Raw genomic sequence first — 20,345 nt, forward strand, 5'->3', positions numbered from 1 at the left:
CATGTAAGAAAAAAATTTTCTTCTTCTTCAAAAAAAAAAACCCTTAAAGGCACAATATACAAATACACAGCTATATACTAGCCTGATAGAATTTTGTTCATTCTGAAATATAATTTATCAGCCAATAACCATACAATTTCAGAACGTTTCTTGTTTGAATGGGAGGAATGGGTGGAAGATTAGGAGCCCTTTGTGTAGGACAGAGGGGGCAAAAGAGGAATAAGAGAGGCTAGAAATAACAAAGACCAGCTGGGTTTACTTTGCCTCTTTTCTTGGAGTGAGGCTAATTTACTTTCAACTGGTGGAGTCCTTTTGCCCAGAGTGGGAAGAGATAAGCTGTGAGCCAACTTGTTTTTCAGTGATGGACCAAGTATTGGATGACTTTTTCTGTCAACCACAGCAGTTTCTTAAGAGTCTGGTTTCCAGAGAATTCATAAATAGAAGTATCAGTGTATTTTACATCTCTATACAATAGATAAGGAGAAGGGGCACACCAAGAAAATAATGTACCTCATCTTCCAAAATGTCATGGTTTGCTGTATGTTTGATAATCCTAATGTAGGAGTCACCTTAAAGGAAATGAGTGGGTTGATAATGACTTATTATGAACCTCTAAGAGCAGGACACATGTGGGGTCCTATCACAAGATAAGCACCCTACTTGGCAGCAGGTTAGTAAAAGCTACTGGGTCACATAGACAATCCAACAGGAAGTAATTGAGTTTGGATTATTTTTGAGATCTCCCAGCATCCTTTGCATCACTCTCAAGTTTACTTCTCTGGAGCTTTGGGCAGTAATGCTTTCTATCATTGTTCTTTTTGGTTTCTTGTCCTGTTAGGTTATAGAAAAATCCCTGATGTCTCAGTTTAGGAACAAGCGTCTCACTCTTAGGGGATAGAAAGTGAGTACTTCTGATAACTATTTTTGGGCTTTTGTCATTGGCAATCTTTTTTACTTTGTGCATTTTATGTTTTACAGCCAAAAGTAAATAAATAAATAAATATTTTTAAAAACCTGATGCTCTGTTCCCAAGCCTTCCTTGAAGCTACAGTTAGGGTGAAGAAAGCCACAGCTAGTGTTCAGATGCAGCAGCAGGAGAGATCCTAGCGGAATCATCCACCGTCCGGCCTCAGGGTGTTGATGGCGTCAGATGCACTGTCTGTGCCCATTGGGGGACAGGGCAGAGCACTTCAAAGGCCAGTCCCCCTGGGTGCTTATTATGTGCCAAGTTAATTTCAGTTGCCAATGTCAGAACTGCCAGTGTTAGAACTAGCAATACGTCTTAGGTAGCATTCTGTTACATGAACACATTTGTGCTATAAAAAGATCCTTCTGGCTGAAGAGTCCATGAGAATAGATCGGAGAGGAGTGAATCTCAAGGAAGGGGGACCAGTTAGGAGGCATTTTTGACATTTCAAGTAAAAGAAGATGATGATTTGCGGTAGGATGGTCGCAGTGAGATGGAAAGAAGTGAAAAAATTTGAGAGATTTTTAATAAAAGTTAGAATCCATAGAAACTGCTGATTAACTGGATGTAAAAGATGAAACAGAGGGAAGTGATAAGGGGGAAAGAAACAGGGTATTTGTCTGGGGTTAAAAATAACTGTCCTTTTTGAGTGATTTACTCAGGAAGAGATGCATTTGTACTGAGTCATCTAACTCTCTTACCTCCTTGTAACCTCACTCTGGTAGAGTATAATTACAGGCCCATTTTAAGGAAATGATCCAAGTGGTGGAGGCTTGCTTACTTGGAACTGAATCTCTGACCTACCTTTTATAGATAGAGCCTGTATTGAATGCACCTAATCAGCTTAGCACACTGACATTAGCCAGTGAAAGAGAAAACAGACAAAGTTTGAGTTTGCTGAAAGACCATATTAATAGTATTAAAAGCATACAAAAATCAGTGAAGGGGGTGCAGTCATTTTGGAAGGTGGTGAAAACACCTAGTGTGAATACTTTACAAAGATATTAAGCTTTTAGCAGTGGCAGTCGAGCTAAGAAACTGTTTGATATCCCCCCATTATCCATGTCCACAGAGCGGGGTCATTATTTTTCTTTTTTATGAGACCTGAGCTGTCTCATGAGGTATAGACACTTTGAAGGTTTATATTGTAGAATCTCAACAAAGTTCCTAAAACACATGACTATTTTCATGGGATAGAATGAACAACAGACAAGAGAAGAAGAAGAACCAAAGTGAAACTAAAATTTCCCAATGTAAAACTTTCTGGGATTAAGAGATGAGATGAGTGAAGATGAGTGTGTCATGCACTTCTTTAGAGAGAATGTGAGTTTAGGGAAGGAAAAGCGCAGTAAAATGAGAAAAGATTAGACCTTGACAGTATATAGCAAATTATCATAGTATGCCTCCTCACCATATGCTTGTTCCATGACAAGTTCATGTTCCAAGATGAAATGAGAAATTAAGATGCATGGCATTCATGATTCTGGAAAGGATAATAATAAAAGAAACCTGTACGATAAAAAAAATCCTAAACAACCACACCCAACCAATAGTCATTTTCAAAGTTCAGTTATTACACATTTACTTGCCTTATTCATTTGGAATGTTATTCTGCAAAGGCACCAAATCTTTACAGTTTATACCTGTTTCCCTGGTTATGTAAGATTTACTCACCCGAAGTCTGTTTTGCTGATGGGTTATGAACTCCTCAATTATTTGTTGTTTTTGTTTTCCTTTGATGATGAGAATCCAGGAGTCATGATGTAATGTTGCTATGGTAATGAATATGTACAAATAGATGATTAAGGGTGGGGGGAACCTTAAATCTTTAGAAACATACTTGCATGTAAATGTCTTTCCAGTGAAATTTTTAAAAATTTCACATGTAAATTTTTTTCTGTTATGTACAAAAGTATGAAAGATGTACTATATTATATCATACCTTGAACAATGCATTTGTGCTGCTTATATTAAGTAACAGGAGTCACTCACTATGCTCCAAGGAGTATTTTCTTAATAATAGTTCATTTTTAAAGATATTGGATTAAAACTGGATTAATTTCCATAGGTGCATTTATGTGTGTGTGTACAAATAAAGTATACTCTTTTAAGTAAAAATTGGGACACATTATAAGGGTGAAGCTCTTTTCTTCAAGCCTATCAGAAATATTTATAGTTGCCTAAGAATATACTTTGCCAGCCATTGGAACTCAATACATGCTGAGTGGTTAACTTGTTACTTCAAAGCTGCCATAGAACTGATGTTGGAAGAAGACATGAACTTAGGACAGAGGGAAATGGTATTTGGAGATGTAGTTTAATATAATCCTACAAGTTAAGTATTTAGATTTTGACTTATTAACCTTTTTTTGTTGCATCACAGAACTTTGCACCAAGATATCAAGAGTTGCTGCTTCCTTCATTGGCTGGCCACATGTTGTCTGGCAAGGTACTTAACAACACTTGGCTTTTTTATACTGTGCTTAAGACAAAGGTAATGATCTTTTGCCATTTGAGGAGGATTCATTAGACCAGCATTGTCCAATAGAAATAGAATGCGAGCCACACATATAATTTAAAATTTTCTAATAGCTATATTAAAAAGTAAAAAGGAAGAGGTGAAATTAATTTTAGTAACATATTTTATTTGACCCAATGTATCCAAAATATTATCATTTCAACATGTAAGCAATATAATATTATTAATGATATATTTTACATTCTTATTTTGTAATAAGTCTTTGAAATCCAGCATGCTTTTTTTTTTTTTTTTTTTTTTTTGCGTTACGCAGGCCTCTCACTGTTGTGGCCTCTCCCGTTGCGGAGCACAGGCTCCGGACGCGCAGGCTCAGTGGCCATGGCTCACGGGCCCAGCCACTCCGCGGCATGTGGGATCTTCCCAGACCGGGGTATGAACCCGTGTCCCCTGCATCGGCAGGTGGACTCTCAACCACTGCGTCACCAGGGAAGCCCCAGAATGCATTTTATACTTACAGCACATGTCAATTTGGACTAGACACAGTTCAAGTGCTCACTACTCACATGTGGCTGGTGGACAACATAGCAGACAATGCACCAATAGACTAAGAGGAAAGTGTTGAATTTATTTAGAATATTGAAGTTATTCAATATCAGACTTCTTGGGATAATAACCTTGCTTTCTTAGAAGATGAGAGCTTTCCAACTTGCAGGGAAATTGCTTACTATATTCAAGAGACAAAATAAATACGTGGAGGGTAAATACCTGACATTAGCATAATGCCTTGGTTTGACAGTATGTTCACATTCACTACCCTTTTTAATCCTGTCGTGGTTCTGAGAAATAGGGAGGAACGAAGTTCCACTTACTTTTGAGGAAGCAGGCCCTGCTCTTTAGGCTCCAAGTCTCATGATCCAATGGTAGATCACCATCTAGGGTATAGTTACCAAATAATGAGCAAGCCAAGTCAGCCAAAATATAATGTGTTCTAGCATTTTCTTTTCTTTTTTTAAAAAAAGCATCTGTTTTGTGGGTGTCTGGAAGGGCTCAGGCTTGTCCCAGATCTCCATTTTTTTTTGATTTATTTGTTTGCTTGGATCCAGAATGAAATGAGAACAAAGTCTTTTTATGCTTAGGAATGTTTTGATTCATACAAGGTGGTGGGGGTGGGGGTGAGATCCTCAAGACTGTCACTATTCATGCATCAAAGTCCGACAAATATCCCACCCCCAATACTGTGACTCTTTGATTAAGTCAACTGCATACAGCATTTCACCATAGGTCTTCCATAGATGTGCTATTTAGAGCTAAAGTAGGTGAAGAAGCAAGTAATATCTCTTACTCCAAAGTAATTCATTTATATGACAATCACTTTTCAAAGAGGCCCCTAACAGCAGCAATAACACCAGCACTGGATTCTTGGCTTTTTGTGTTGTTCAGTTTAAAATAATCCCATTCAGATTGACATACACATGCTACTATATATAAAATAGATAACTAATAAGGAGCTACTGTATAGCACAGGAAACTCTACTGAATACTCTGTAATGGCTTATATGGGAAAAGAATCTAAAACAGAGTGGATATATGTATATGTATAACTGATTCACTTTGCTGTACACCTGAAACTAATAAAACATTGTAAATCAACTATACTCCAATAAAACTTTAAAAAAATAATTCCATTCACTTTAATGTACAAGCTACATACCTGGATTAAATTTAGGCTAATTTCTATTAATTGGTAATGCTGCCCTTATATTTTCAAACGCAATCCACATGGGAAGCACACTCATTTGATAAGCCCCAGGGATTTAAACAATACTCAAAGTGTCTAGTGCAGTACTTTCAATCATTCTTCACCTCCCCTTAAAGCTTGTGTATGATTCCAACCCGCCCCTCAGTTTTTCAACTGCTGAAATTGTACTTGCTAAGTATTTTGCATAGGACGGGTCCTCTACTTCCTTCTAAACCTGGATTACACGTTGCAGAAGACCACATCACCTGGTGCAGGTAGTCCAGCTTCGGTCGCCATTCATGGGGGGGGGGGGTCACTTGAAGGCATCAGATTAGAGATGCAGTTTGTTAAGCCAAAACTATAGGTAGCCTAGGAAGTGAGGCACCTGGTTATTTCCAGGGCTGGACAGAGAGGGCGCCCTTCCACAGACGCGCGCACAGCCAGGAAGTGGCGGAGTGAGGAGCCAGGAGGAATACGCAGGATGTTTCAGGGCTCAGTCTAGTTAGAAAACCTTCAGGGCACTGGACAACAAATGAGTGTCGAGACCTGGACGCGTGGATCTTCTGTAGGAGACTGTAGAGCGGAGCAACAGGAAGCAACTGCTGCAGGGTTTAAGTCTTCCTGAAGTCTCAGTAGGGCTTTCCCTCCTGTCCCGACGCCCTTCTCAGCGTATCCAGTCTTGGGGACTCCGCGTCACCCCACCTGCTTTCTTTGCCTCCCCCTGGGCCCCCTCCCGCCCCCACCTCTCTGCGATCTCACTGCTTCTCCTGCGGGCCGCCCTTGCCCGCCAGCCGGACAGCGGGGCCCCGTGCGGCTGCCGGAGGGCCCAGGGGGCGGAGGCGCGGCAGGGGCGGGCTCTGTCGCCCCCCCGCCCCCCTGCCAGCCGGGCTGCCGGGGCCAGTGGCTGGAGCGCCGCGCACCACCAGCCGCGGGGGCGAGGGATGGGGGAGGCAGGGGAGGGGGGCGCCCGCGCTGATTAGAGCCAACCGCGCACTTCAAAAGGGTGTCGGGCAGTGCTTCCCTCCTGCGCCCCGGGAACTTCAAAGCGGCCCGCGCTGCCCCGGCCGTCGCGTTCGGCTCCGGGGCCTCGCAGCCCAGGCGCGGCGCCTGGTGGCCATGACCCGAGCGTTCCGCGCCGCGCTTCGCCAGGCTCTCCTGCTGCTCGTCGCGGCCGCCGCGCTCTCGGCAGGTACTACAAGCGACCCTTTCTCCGCGCACGTGAGGGTGGGCGTCGGGGGCGGTCTGCGGGTGGGCAAGGGGTGGGGAAAGAAGGTGCTCCGAGCGAACTGACCTTCCTCGGGGCGGAGTGCGAAGCGCCAGTTAGATTGAGGGGGCGCGGGATAGGGCGCAGCATGGGCGCCTGAAGTCGGCCAGCGGGGTAGACAGGTGTGTTGGGGATGAAGCCACCAGGAGCGGGGAAGAGCTCCAGGGACGTTGGGGTATGGGATTAGGGGTGAGGTGGGTGACACATTTGGGGGCAGATTGTAGCGGAGGGAGTGTTTGTGGGTGTGTGCAGGGCTGGGAGTTGGGTGGCACCGTGAGTTCACTCTTCAGGGGCTTGGGGGACGCTCCGTGCTGAGCTCCTGAGAGCTAAGCAAGGATGACGACACAGTGGTGGTGGGAGAGTGGGGAGTGGTGGTGGCGATTCAGTCAGAGTTTTAGGAGATGAGGGATACCTCAAAAGCCGCTGGTGCCAAGCTCTGTAGGCGGGAGTGGGAGCTTAAATCTGCGTGGTTTGCAAGGCACAATGCTTTCGAGGTATGATCTTTACTAAGAGCTGCAGGAAAAAAAATTTCTGGCAAGAGTCCCAGCGTTTATGACAGGTCTGTGCTTTGATAGGCTAAATAGAGCCCTCGGCCCAAGCTAGAAATTAAACATTTCTTCATAATGTTTACTAGAAACTGGGGCAAATGCATGTACTGTGCTATGATGAAAAGCCCTTTAACTCTAAAATTCTTTTCATTATCACATTATTCTGGGTTATGGAGAGAGACCAGGAGCAGATTCCTTGCTAACTCATTCTTTAAACATGTCAATCAGACATTTAAGACATTTGCACATAAAAACCTGGTGTTTTTCCGTAGGGCTGTACTTTGTCTGAAGCTGATTTTGATGCATTTTTGTTTTCTCCGATGACAGTCTGTTTGACATTAATAGCTATACTCCAGGGTAGGTCGTTTTCCTCATAGTGACATGTGCACGAGAATGTTTTGAATAGTATGATTGCTGTCACGTGCAGATTCAGTGTTTTAGATGGTCTGAGAGACTCACCAAATACAATATTCAAATGAAAATTTGATTGTTGGAAGTGATCAGTTGATACAATATTAGGATGAAAACATTTCAGTTATCTTTGAAAAGGCACAGCCTTTTAGGAAGCAGTTACCCAGAGACTTGTCAGGAAGATGATGGGATAAAGGGAAGTATTTGCATTCAGAGTTAGTAAATTCATCACTGGGAAGAAAAATGACTGTGGGAAGGTCTTTATGAGAAATGGGCAGAAACTCCACTAACTTGGAATACTCAAAGTGCTCTTGATGACTTAATAGAATTTACATACACAAAGTCTTCTGGAGATCACAGTTTTAACTGGACACCTGTGAAGTTGCCTCTGCAGGCTATCTGTACAAACCTTTTTATTTCAGGGAGCTAATAGCTTTGTTGCAGACATTTAAAAAAATAGACTCAATTATTTTTTATCTAGCTTGAAAGGTATATTTTGTTATATGACAGAATCTTTAGAAGATTTCAGAGACTCTGGGCATAGCAACATAGGAAACACATGCCCTGCCTGCTATGTTCTTAAAAAGGCATGGAAACTTTTGACATTGAAATGTGCAATAGATCATCCATTCAAATTTGATTGTTTCCTTAAAATTTGAAGGCTAAGAAAAATGCCTGATATGGAAATAATGTGGCAATACAGTAGAGAAGTACTTATCAAAATTGAACTTTAACAATGAACTTTTCTATGTAGAATGCAATCATTCTGAAACCTGTTTAAGAAATTTTACTCCTCTTTGTGTCCCACAGGAAAAAAAAAGTATATTGCAATCTACATTTTTGATTCTTATTTTTTTATACAAATCTTTGATTATTTGATAGAGGGAGTCAAGGTTATTTATTTATTTAATCTTTTAAATTGTTTTCTCATGTGGCTACCTTCATTATCTTTGACCTGGTCACTTTTTTTTTTTTTTTTTTGTGTTACGTGGGCCTCTCACTGTTGTGGCCTCTCCCATTGCGGAGCACAGGCTCCGGACGCGCAGGCTCAGCGGCCATGGCTCACGGGCCCAGCCACTCCGCAGCATGTGGGATCTTCCCGGACCGGGGCACGAACCTGTGTCCCCTGCATCGGCAGGCGGACTCTCAACCACTGCGCCACCAGGGAAGCCCTTGACCTGGTCACTTTTACAAATTGCATTGTTAATCATATTTACCGTGTTTTGGAGATGTACGTGCCATTGTTGACATGTTATATGAGAAGTTGCTATTGACAGTGACATAGCAAAACCACATGACAGAAAACACTACTTTCCAACTTGGCTTTGTTGAGCACCAAGCCTAGGACCTTAAATATCTGAAGTTATTGATGAACGAATAAACCCTTTTTGCTTTGGCTGTTCTTCCCCAGCATCTCTAGCACCTTAGGTATGTCAAGCCTTGACAGCAGAGTAGAAATCATTGCTCCTTGGTGAAAATCTCAGAGGGTAACCGCTGGTCTGGTGGAAACTTAGAGAAACTATTTATTGGTCTGGACTGGCTAAAAAAATTAGGCTGCTCTGTGTTGCTCTAATTATCTAGTTTCTGGGTTCATTGATGTTGATAAGAAAGACCTGACATGACCTCACAACATTTATCATGTGTATTAAACAAAGAATTGCCAGAAAATGCCCTGGAGTTCTCAAATTTGAAGCTGGACTTGGACATTATACAGATTTACACATTGTATATTTTCTACTAATTTCATGAAACTCCTTTGTCTTCTGGATAGAAAGGATTATTAAGAGTCCAGAAAGCTAGATGCTGTTACTCTATAGGTGAAAAGATAACTGTTTCATTTAATAACCAGAGTGGGATAGGGGTTTCAGGTAGTGAGGTGTTTTTTTTCCCCCACTTAACAGCAGTTAGCAGTTCCTACTATACATTTTAAACTGTGCTGGAAGTAAAAGTGAAAGCCTTGGACTGAGTTTATAATGCAAAAGATGGTACCTTTGCCCTTCTTTAAGCATGGTCATTTATTGGTTGATTGACACAAGTGTAGCAAGAGGCTCCCTGGTTCCAAAAAAGAGACTTCTTTGGACTAGGAGAAACTCTGTGCAGAAGTCCTTGGGAACATATTTCTTCATTGATTGTACTGCCTGAACCTGTTTTCTAGCCTCAAACTTACAGAAGTATAAAATAGAGAGTTCCTCCGGTTTTCTACAATGACGCAAAAATACAGGATTTGAGGTGTGAGAGTAAGAGAGGAACAAAGGATGACACAAAATTTTGACCCAAGCAATAGACGAATAGACCATTAAGTAAGATGAGGCTGACTGCAGGTGGAGCAGGCCTGGGGAGAGGTGGGGCATGGTGGAGGAGAGCTGGAGCTCAGTTTTGGGTATGTTGAGTGTTAAATGTCTCATAGGTACTGGGGTGGAGATGTCATGTGAGCAATTGGTTTTATGAGTCTGGAGTTCAGTCTGACCTGAAGATTAAAAATCTAAAGCCAAGGGCATTTACAGATAATTTTATTTATTTATTTATTTTAAAATATAATTTATTTATTTGACTGCATTGGGTCTTCATTGCTGGGTGTGGGCTTTATCTAGTTGTAGCGAGTGGGGGCTACTCTTCGTTGTGGTGCGCGGGCTTCTCATTGTGGTGGCTTCTCTTGTTGCAGACACGGGCTCTGGGCGTGTGGGCTTCAGTAGTTGTGGCTCATGGGCTCAGTGGTTGTAGTTCACAGGCTCTAGAGCACAGGCTCAGTAGTTGTGGCGCACAGGCTTAGTTGCTCTGCGGCATGTGGAATCTTCCTGGACCAGGGATCAAACGCATGTCCCCTGCATTGGCAGGTGGATTCTTAACCACCGGGGAACTCCCTTTAGATAATTTTAAAAGACACATTAAATACAGTCACAGATTTAGTGAATCACAGCATGCCCAGTTAAATTGAATTTCAGATAAACAACAAATAATTTTTTAGTATAAGTAGGTTACAAATATGACATGGGGCATATATATATTAAAAATTAATTGCTGTTTAATTCTAGTTTAACTGGGTATTCTGTACTTTTATCTGGCAGCCCAACATTAAATAAATATTGTGGTGAGATGAACTGCTTCAGATATATGTATTCCCAGCTCTTGCATTAGAGAATACACTTATTTTCTAGTTCTCATCTCTTAAAACTTCTGTTCTAGCTTTGCTGCCATCCCCATGTGTATCTCTGAATAGATCACTTCCAAGTCTTGGCACTGAATGTCCTTCTGAGTCAACAGAGGGGGATACCCAGCCTTTCCTAATCTTACATGGGTACCTTAACATAAAAGGATGTGTGAAAAAGAAACAATACTCTCTAGACTCTCTGCAAATGATTTATTGTTATGTGAAAGCAGTTGGTCTTGCCCAAAGTTATGGTCTTTTGAATGTGATTGTTGCTTTCAAATGCATTTTAGAGTACAGGGGGACTGGTTCCAGGACCCCCGGGATACTGAAATTTGAAACTTGAGGATGCTCAAGTCCCTTATGTAAAACGGTGTAGTATTTACATATGATCTACGTACACCCTCCCATGTATTGTACTTTAAATCATCTAGATTACTTATAATACTCAATACCGTGTAAACACTATATAAATAGTTGTAAATATAATGTAAAACCTATGTAAAGAGTTACCAGTGCATGGCAAATTCAACTTTTGCTTTTTTGGAATTCTCTGGAGTTGGTTGGTTATATCTGCAGATGCGGAACCTGTGGCTACAGAGGGCCAACTGTGTTTTCCTTTTGAATAAACATTCATGTGTTTCTCTTTAAAAAAACTTCTAGGCAGCAGCTGAGATCCAGGTTGTTGTATTTTTCTTGGCAGAACTTGCATCTCTTATTGTAAATAAGGAAAGGTTAGAAGAGAGGAGAACAACTAGAGTCACACAGGACCTGATAATCTGACAGTTTATGGTTCCAGAGCATCTTCCTAAAAGAATGATCTTGAGTCCTTCAGGAGAGGGACTGGGATACATAAATATCAGCCAGAGGATGTTTAGTTCCTGCTCTAGCTGAGTCTCGACCTGCTACCAAATAATTAGCATTGGCTTCATTTTGAGGTTTGCAGGGGAAAAGTGTCCTATAAGTGAACTGTAGGCATGGATCATTAAAAACTCAAACAGATATGTTCACATGAATATAAAGAGTTTGTTTTAATAAATAAACAATAGGATTAATTTTCAGATATAAATGGAAAACAGAACTAAATAGGAAAAAAAGGAAAAGTTCTAAGCACAGAGTGTGTATTTTTCATTCCTTATCTTTTATATCTTTTTCTGGATTTTTTATCGATTGGGATTTCATGTTTAAAATTTTTCACAGCAAATACTAAAAATCTCAAGGTTTATCTTTACATTGTTTAAGAAATTGGGATAGGACTTCCCTGGTGGCATAGTGGTTAAGAATCCGCCTGTCAGTGCAGGGATCACGGATTCGAGCCCTGGTCTGGGAAGATCCCACATGCCACGGAGCAACTAAGCCCGGGCGCCACAACTACTGAGCCTGTGCTCTACAGCCCGTGAGCCACAACTACTGAGCCCACGTGCCACAACTACTGAAGCCTGCGTGCCTAGAGCCCGTGCTCTGCAACAAGAGAAGCCACCGCAATGAGAAGCCCGCACACCGCAACAAAAAGTAGCCCCCGCTCGCCGCAGCTAGAGAAAGCCCGTGTGCAGCAACAAAGACCCAACGCAGCCAAAAATAAATAAATAAATTTATTTTAAAAAATTGGGATAATATTGAGATATGTTCATAAATGATATAGAAATTCCAGATAGATGCACAACTATATGAATGTACTAAAGCTACCAAATTACGTACTTTGACAAATTGTATGGCATATTATCTTATCTCAATAAAGCTGTTAAAAAGTAAATATAATAATAATAAAAAAAAGAAATTACTCTTTTGTTAAGGGACCTAGGAATACCTAAATACTGTCTTGGTTCAGCTGTGCCTCTCCTCCAGTCTAAGATGGCTTACTAAGGGGGGCATCTAGAAAAGGGAGGGAAAATAAGGCAAAGTGACTTTTTTTTTTTGTTGCCTGGTACTTTGGCCACAAATTGCATGGCAGAACTCTAATATTCTCCCTTTTTCTAAACTTTGAACAACTAAATAGCCTAGGATAAAGAAAGGGAGGTTGTGATAAGTCAGAATCCTGGATCCTGACACTACGCTACCAACAAAAGGTCTTGCAATGCATGGATGAAGCCAGAGTGACAAAGCAGGGGACCTCTATCTCCAGTAGCTCATGATAGTTCAACCTTCACGGCAGCTCTGACAGGAGTTCTAGGCCATAATCTCAGGGGTGACTGCTAAGTGGGGAAAGGTGGAGTGTCTGTGGAGTTAGGTGGCTGGTTCTCTTCTATGAGGAAGCAGGTCCTGCCCTTCCCACGCTTGCTATGAAAAGAAGTAGGGGACAGGGTCATGACCATGAGCCCTGTGCCTTTCATGTTCTTTGAAAGCTGGATCCCTGAAGCGCGTGGGTCTCTCGGTTCCCTGGAACCTGAACAATACAGATCACTACTCCTCTCACTTAGGGATCCAGCAACAAGTAAAAGAGAGGGAGGAGGTGAGTAGGAGTGTGAAAGAGACAAGGAAGACTTTATTTTCATAGCAGCCAATACTCCATTATTTTTCACTCTTTTGCCTTATCATGTGGCTCTTGAATTCATCTGCTCTGATTGGCCAACCAGGCTAACAAGGTTCTATTCTGTCCTGATGCTTCCCTTTTTCTCCTCTAGAATAACTTCCCTTTTCTGTTGTTCTCTTCTGTTTTTTTAGAGTAGGTATGTGAAGATGCTGTTTCTTCGGAACTGTTTTAAATTAATCCCCTCAAGAATTCTTGGGTGAATCATTCCGTATGACTCAAGAGCTTGGCTTATTAGTTTTTTTAAAACAATTTAAATTTGCCAGTGACTTAAGCATCCCAAATTAGATCAGTCTACTTTTTCATTAAACTTTTCACATCAAGAAAATGATTAGGTTCTCTAATTTTGAAAGTGAAACACATATATTTTCTTCTAATCTGTTTTATCATTCTTGTCTCATGCTAAGGTAAAATGACAGAGATACATGCTACATCTCTGTATGCTGATTAAGTTCCTTATACATTTTTCATTCAGTGCCATGATTGAATTAATACTTTGGTCAAAAACCAGATTAGAAAAAATTCTAATCCATCAGGATCTGGACAATCATCATTTTAATGCAAAATGTTTAGTTTCATAAGTGCATGCTTATCTTAGAGATGTTAACTCAGAGGGTGGTAATCCAGATTAACACAGCTTTCAGGAGCCAGATTGTTTTCAAACAGAGCCAAAATATATTAAAGAATATTAACTCATCACATCTCATAACTTTATCTGATGACATTTTCCTGGCCTGATCCCCTAGAAATGTGTTTTTTCCTTCTTTCCATTCCCGTTATTTCTCTTCAAGAGTAAAGATCTACACTGTGAACCTTTGCCTCTCTAAAATCATAGTGAGACTGCATTCTCACTCAAATTCCACTTGGAATCAAGAGTGTGTATTTCCAGGAAATAGACAATACACTCTAAATTTGAAACACTGAAAAAAGAATAATTATATGATTAGCAGAAGATTCCTTACAGAATAATAAATGCATAGTTGAATGAACCTCTCTCCCTTTTATAGCTGTTCTCTAGATACAGCTGTTCTCTAGATATATTAGCTATATTATATTAAAAGGCATTGCTTTTTTGCACATAGAAGAAAGTTGACTTTGTTAAAACAGCTGGACCTCTTTAAAAGGATTGAGAGTTACTGTGACAAATCAAGATGAGATGCTCCTTTAGAGTTAGTTTTCCTGAACTCTCTTTTGGATATTGTCTTTATCATAGTTTTTCATAATATTTCCTTATCACCTTTTTAATACCTATAGTATTTGTAGTGCTGTCCCTTCTTATATTCTTGACATTGAGAATTTGAATATTCTTTCTTTTTCCCTTGATCAGTCTAGCTGGAGGTTTATCGATTTTATTGATTTCCTTCAAATAAAAAACTTTTGGTTTTATTGATTTTCTTTGTTGTTTTTTTCCTTCAGTTGTTTTCTGCTCTTATCACTGTTTCTTTTCTCTACTTACTTTGAATTTATTCTTTTTTATTCTATCTTCTTAAGTTGGTACCTTAGATCAAGAGTTGACAAACTTTTTCTTATAGGGTCAGATAGTACATATTTTAGTCTTATGGACCCTACAGTCTCTGCTGCAGCTACTTAATTCTGCCATTGTAGTATAAAAGCAGGCATAGACAGTACATAAATAGGTGTTGCTGTGTTTCAATAGAATTTTATTTACAAGTGGGACAGCCAGTGGGCCATAGTTTGCTGACTCTTTCTTAAGTCATTCACTTAAGACCTTCCTTCTTTTCTGCTATAAGCATTTAAAGCTCTAAATTTCCTTCTCAGCAACTGCTTCAGCTCATCCATAAATTGTGCTGTACTGTGTTTTTGTTTCCATTGAGTTCAAAATATTTTCTAGTTTTTGTGATTTTTCTGGGACCTGTGGGTTATTTAGATATCTGTTGGTTAATTTCCAAATATTTTGGGAATTTCCAGATCATTTTGTTATTGACTTCTAATTTAAATCCATTGGGGTTGAAAATACATCAGCTGTGTGATTCCAGTTTTTTAAATTTCATTTTTATTTGTTTCAGAACCTAGCATGTGTCTGACCTGGTGAATGTACCACGTGCACTTGAAAATAATACGTATTCTGTTGTTGTAGGGTGGAGTGTTCTATAAATGTTATTCAAGTCAAGTTGCTTCACATGTTATTCAGGTCATCTATATCTTTACTGATATTCTGTCTTCTTATTTTATCAATCACTGAGAGAGGATGGTTGACATCTTCAACTTACATTTGAATTCAGCTATTCTTCTTTTTAGTTTTTCCAATTTTTGCTTTATGTATTTGAAAAGTTTGTTAATGGGTACATACACATTAAGATTATTATGTCCTCTTGATGTATATTCAGCATTAGGAAACCACTTGCTTTATCCCTGGTAATATTTATTATCATGACATGTCTTTCTTTATCACTGGCAGTATTCTTTGCTTTAAAGTCTACTCTGTCAAAATTAATATAGCCATCCCAGCTATGATTAATATTTGTATATCTATCCTTTTTTACTATTAATATAGCTATTCCAGCTATCTTGTTCTGAATGTCTGCATGTTATAGATTTCCCATCCTCATATTTTTAACTTTATGTGTAAATACATACATTTATACATGTACATATACATAATATATTCATATGTATATATGTATGTGTGTGTTTATGTATGTGTATAGATGGCTACTTGAAGAGAGCAAATGGTTAGGTATTGTTTTTCATCCAGTCTTCCATACTTGTCTTTTAAATGTAATGTTTAGACCATATACATTTAATGCATTTATCAATGTGGTTATGTTTAAATCTGTCATCTTATTATGTTTATATCTCTCCTTCTCTTTCTTCCTTTTTTTGCTTTCATTTAATTGACTAAATGTTAGTATTCTATATTATTTCTTTTTTTAAAATTAATTAATTAATTAATTAATGGCTGTGTTGGGTCTTCGTTTCTGTGCGAGGGCTTTCTCTAGTTGTGGCAAGCGGGTGCCACTCTTCATCGCGGTGCGTGGGCCTCTCACTATCGCAGCCTCTCTTGTTGCGGAGCACAGGCTCCAGGCACGCAGGCACAGTAATTGTGTCTCACAGGCCCAGTTGCTCAGCAGCATGTGGGATCTTCCCAGACCAGGGCTCAAACCCGCGTCCCCTGCATTAGGAGGCAGACTCTCAACCACTGCGCCACCAGGGAAGCCCTTGTATTATTTCTAATACTAGTTTATAAGCTACATCTCTTTGTTTTTAGTGATTACTGCAAGATTTATAATATCCATCTTTAAATTATCAGAATTTAATCTAAGAACATTATTATCATATTCTTCCATTTCTGTCTTCTTGTCCTTTGTGCTATTAATCTCATATATTTTACTTCTAAATATTTTATAAACCATGGGACAAGTTATTATTTTGGCTTTAAATATTTTATTTATTTATTTGTTTTTAGTTTTATTAACTTTTCCATTGAAATATAGTTAATGTAATTACCTTTAAGTGAATTAAAAAATGAATGTGGGGGCTTCCCTCGTGGTGCAGTGGTTAAGTATCTGCCTGCCAATGCAGGGGACACAGGTTCGATCCCTGGTCCAGGAAGATCCCACATGCCACTGGGCAACTAAGCCCGTGCATTAAAACTACTGAGCCTGAGCTCTAGAGCCTGTGAAACACAACTACTGAGCCCTCACGCCACAACTACTGTAGCCCGGGTGCCTTAGAGACCGCATGCCGCAACTACTGAGCCCATGTGCTACAACTACTGAAGCCCGTGCGCCTAGAGCCTGTGCTCCGCAACAAGAGAAGCAATGAGAAGCCTGCACACCACAATGAAGAGTAGCCCCTGCTTGCCACAACTAGAGAAAGCCCACACGCAGCAACAAAGACCCAACGCAGCCCCAAAAAAATAGAAGAAAAAAATGAATGTGGTATTTTGCGTTTACCCACCTATTTATCATTTCCATTTATTGCTCTTCATTATTTTGTGTGGATCTGAATTTACAACTGGTGTCACTTTCTTTCAGCCTGAAGAACTTCTTTTAACATTTCTTGTAGCTCAGTTCTGATGACGATACATTTATTTTATTTTATTTTATTGGAGTAGATAATAATGTGTTAGTTTCTGCTCTACAGCAAATTGAATCAGTTATACATGTGTATATATATATTCACTCTTTTTAGATTCTTTTCCCATATAGGTCATGGCAGAGTATTGAGTAGAGTTCCCTGTGCTATACAGTAGGTCCTTATTAGTTACCTATTTTATATATAGTAGTGTGTATATGTCAATCCCAATCTCTCAGTTTGTTCCTCCCTCCCCTTTCCCCTCTGGTAACTATATGTTAGTTTTCTACATCTTTGACTCAACTTCTGTTTTGTAAATAAGTTCATTTGTACCATTTTATTTTAGATTACACATATAAGTGATATCATATGATATTTGTCTTTCTCTGTCTGACTTACTTCACTTCATATGGCAATCTCTAGATCCATCCATGTTGCTGCAAAATTATTTTGTTCCTTTTTATGGCTGAGTAATATTCCATTGTATATGTATACCACATCTTCTTTATCCATTTCTAATCTATTTTTGTTTTCTGGAAAAGCTTTTATTTTCATTTTTCTCAAAATTTTATTATTAAGCTTTTCATACACTGGAATTGAAAGAATTTCATAGTTACTACTGATACATTCACCAACTAGATTATATTTGCTTTGTCCATATACATCCATTTATCTCTCTATTCATTAATACATATTATTTTTGATGCATTTTAAAATAAATTACAAATAGCAGTACACTATTCTCTAAGTACCTCAGCATGCATGTTATTACACAAGTTCAATATTTGCAAACACTTGCAAACACAACACTATCCTCTTTTGATGAAACATTTACATATAATGACATTCACAAGTCTTATGTGTGCATTCTTGGTGTTGAGAAATGCAGTCACTTAATCTTCAAGATGTTAATGTTAAACGTCACCACAATGAGTTTACTCATGTCCTTACCCAGTCATTTCTCAATGCCATACTCCCAAAAGCATTTGCTGTTCTTATTTTTTTCACTGTAGATTAGTTTTGGCTGCTGAGTGTGTTGCTTTGTAAATGCCAATTAGGTAAAGTTTGTTGATAGTGTTGTTCACATCATCACATTTTTACTGAGAGGGGAGTGTTAAAAATCTCCTACTGTACTTGTGGATTTGTCTCTCTCTCCCTTTATTTCTGTTGGTTTTTATTTCATGTGTTTTGAAACTCTCTTATTAGACACATACACATTTAGAGTTGTCTGTCTACCTGATGCAATGACTATTTAATTACTATAAAGTCTCTCTCTTCATCTCAGTGATACTCCTTGTCTTGAGTCTATTCTCTCTGATATTATTATAACCATGCTTCATATTTGCATGTATATTTTCCCCATCCTTTTACTTACAACCCATCTGTATCTTTATATTTGAAGTGCACCCTTTGTATATAATGTTCAGTTGGTTCTTGATTTTTATCCTTTAACGATATGACAATATCTGCATTTAATTTGGTGCAGATATTGCATCAAATTAAATGGCCAGCCCATTAACATTTAGTGTAATAATTGATATGGATTTAAGCCTACCATCTTGCTATTTGTCTCTCTTTCTATTGTTCCTCTGTTTCTTCTCTTTTGCCTTCTTTTTGTTTGATCATTTTTGGGGCATATTCCATTTATTTCCTTTATGGATTTATTTACACTCTGTTTTAATTATTGTTATTTTTAGTGTATCTAGAGTAACCTAAAATTAATAATAATAAATTAGGTTACTCTAGACCTAACTGTATTCTTTCTTAACTTAATGTTTACTTTGAGTCAATATTGTACTATTTCATACTTCACTCTATACCTGACACTTCATTCTTCCTACTTTACTCCCCTCTTTATCCCATGACATCTCCTACTTTAATGTAAAGACCCTATAATAATATGATTACATTTACCAATAGTATGATTATATTTGACATCAACCAAAAATTATTAGAAACACAAATAATCAAGGAAAAAACCTTACTGTCCAGAGACAGGGCACTCAGTAGAACCTGCTTTAGATGTGATGCAGATATTGGAACTATCATACAGGGAATTAAAAATAACTGTGATTAAAAGCTGTGTGGAAAAGGTGAAAAATATGCATGAACATCATTTGCACTCTGAGTGCCATCCCAAGTGAAAGAAAATTGACAGAGTGAGGCACCTTTATTGATAAAGGCTTGTTTTTTCAAAGGATTAAAGCTTAAATGACAGAGCTTGGTTTATGAGTCCTAAATGGAAAAGGCTTCCCAAACAGGTGTTGAATTCCTCCCTATTCACAACTTGCTCAGCTTAATACATGCTTCTTGTGCTCCCTGAAGTGCCTGAAAGTTTTTATTTTTAATTTAGTCTTTTTGCTTTGAAACAGGCTTCATTTACTGTGTGCTTTTGGCATTTATTTTTTTCAATTTTATTTTCTAAAATACTGTTGTCCTAGATTCTACTCTATCCTGGAGCCCATTTTTATCTTTTAAAACTGATTAGGTGGTTTATTTCATTTGTTTTGCTTCTGTTTCCTGATTTTATGTTTATTAGAAATAAGGCACCATGTTAGGGTATGCCTGATGAGAAAAAAAATATGCATGAACAGACGTGGCATTTTAGCAGAAAGATAGAGTGTAAGAAAATGTCAAATGGAAATGCTAGATGTGAAACATGAGAGGAAGAATGTTCTTGATGTGCTTATCAGTAGACTTAACACAGCCGAAGAAAGAATCATGAACTTGAAGATGGAACAATAGAAATTACCTTATAATTATGTAATTTTACTATTATAAAGTCATTACACAAAAGTGAAAGGTGTCAGGAGGTAAAGATGGAAGAATGAAAAGAACAAAAACAGGGCATCCAAGAGGTGTAATACAATATCAAGTGGCATAACATATGTGTAAATGGAATCAGGTGGAAAAGAGAATGGGATAGAAGAAATATTTGAAGAGATTGATGAATAATTTTCCAAATATAATGAAAGACATCAAATCATCAATCAGAGACTTAAAGAAGCCCAAGCAGGATAAATATCTCTCCTACCAAACCCCACACTATTAGACATATCATATACAAATTGATCAGATTCAAAGATACAGAGTAAATCTTGAAGGAAGCCCAAATAAAATAGACCTATAACATACAAAGGAACAAAGTTAAGAATTAAAGCAGATGTCTCATCAGAAGCTATGCAAATCAGAAAACAATAAAGTGACAACTTTAAAGTACAGTATAAA

The 20,345-nt window shown here is 38.8% G+C and overlaps 1 protein-coding gene across 1 annotated transcript in view; it reads left to right on the plus strand.

Moving 5' to 3' along the window:
- The first annotated feature begins 6,066 nt into the window (after nucleotides 1-6,066).
- ACVR1C (activin A receptor type 1C) overlaps nucleotides 6,067-20,345 on the plus strand; it is a 92,087-nt gene continuing 77,808 nt past the window's right edge. The window contains exon 1 of the mRNA XM_032638551.1: nucleotides 6,067-6,373. Within this exon, the coding sequence (XP_032494442.1) occupies nucleotides 6,301-6,373 (73 nt within the window). The 5' untranslated portion in view covers nucleotides 6,067-6,300. The remainder of the gene's footprint in view (nucleotides 6,374-20,345) is intronic.

This window comes from Phocoena sinus, chromosome 7 (genome assembly GCF_008692025.1).
Source record: "Phocoena sinus isolate mPhoSin1 chromosome 7, mPhoSin1.pri, whole genome shotgun sequence".
NCBI lineage: Eukaryota > Metazoa > Chordata > Mammalia > Artiodactyla > Phocoenidae > Phocoena > Phocoena sinus.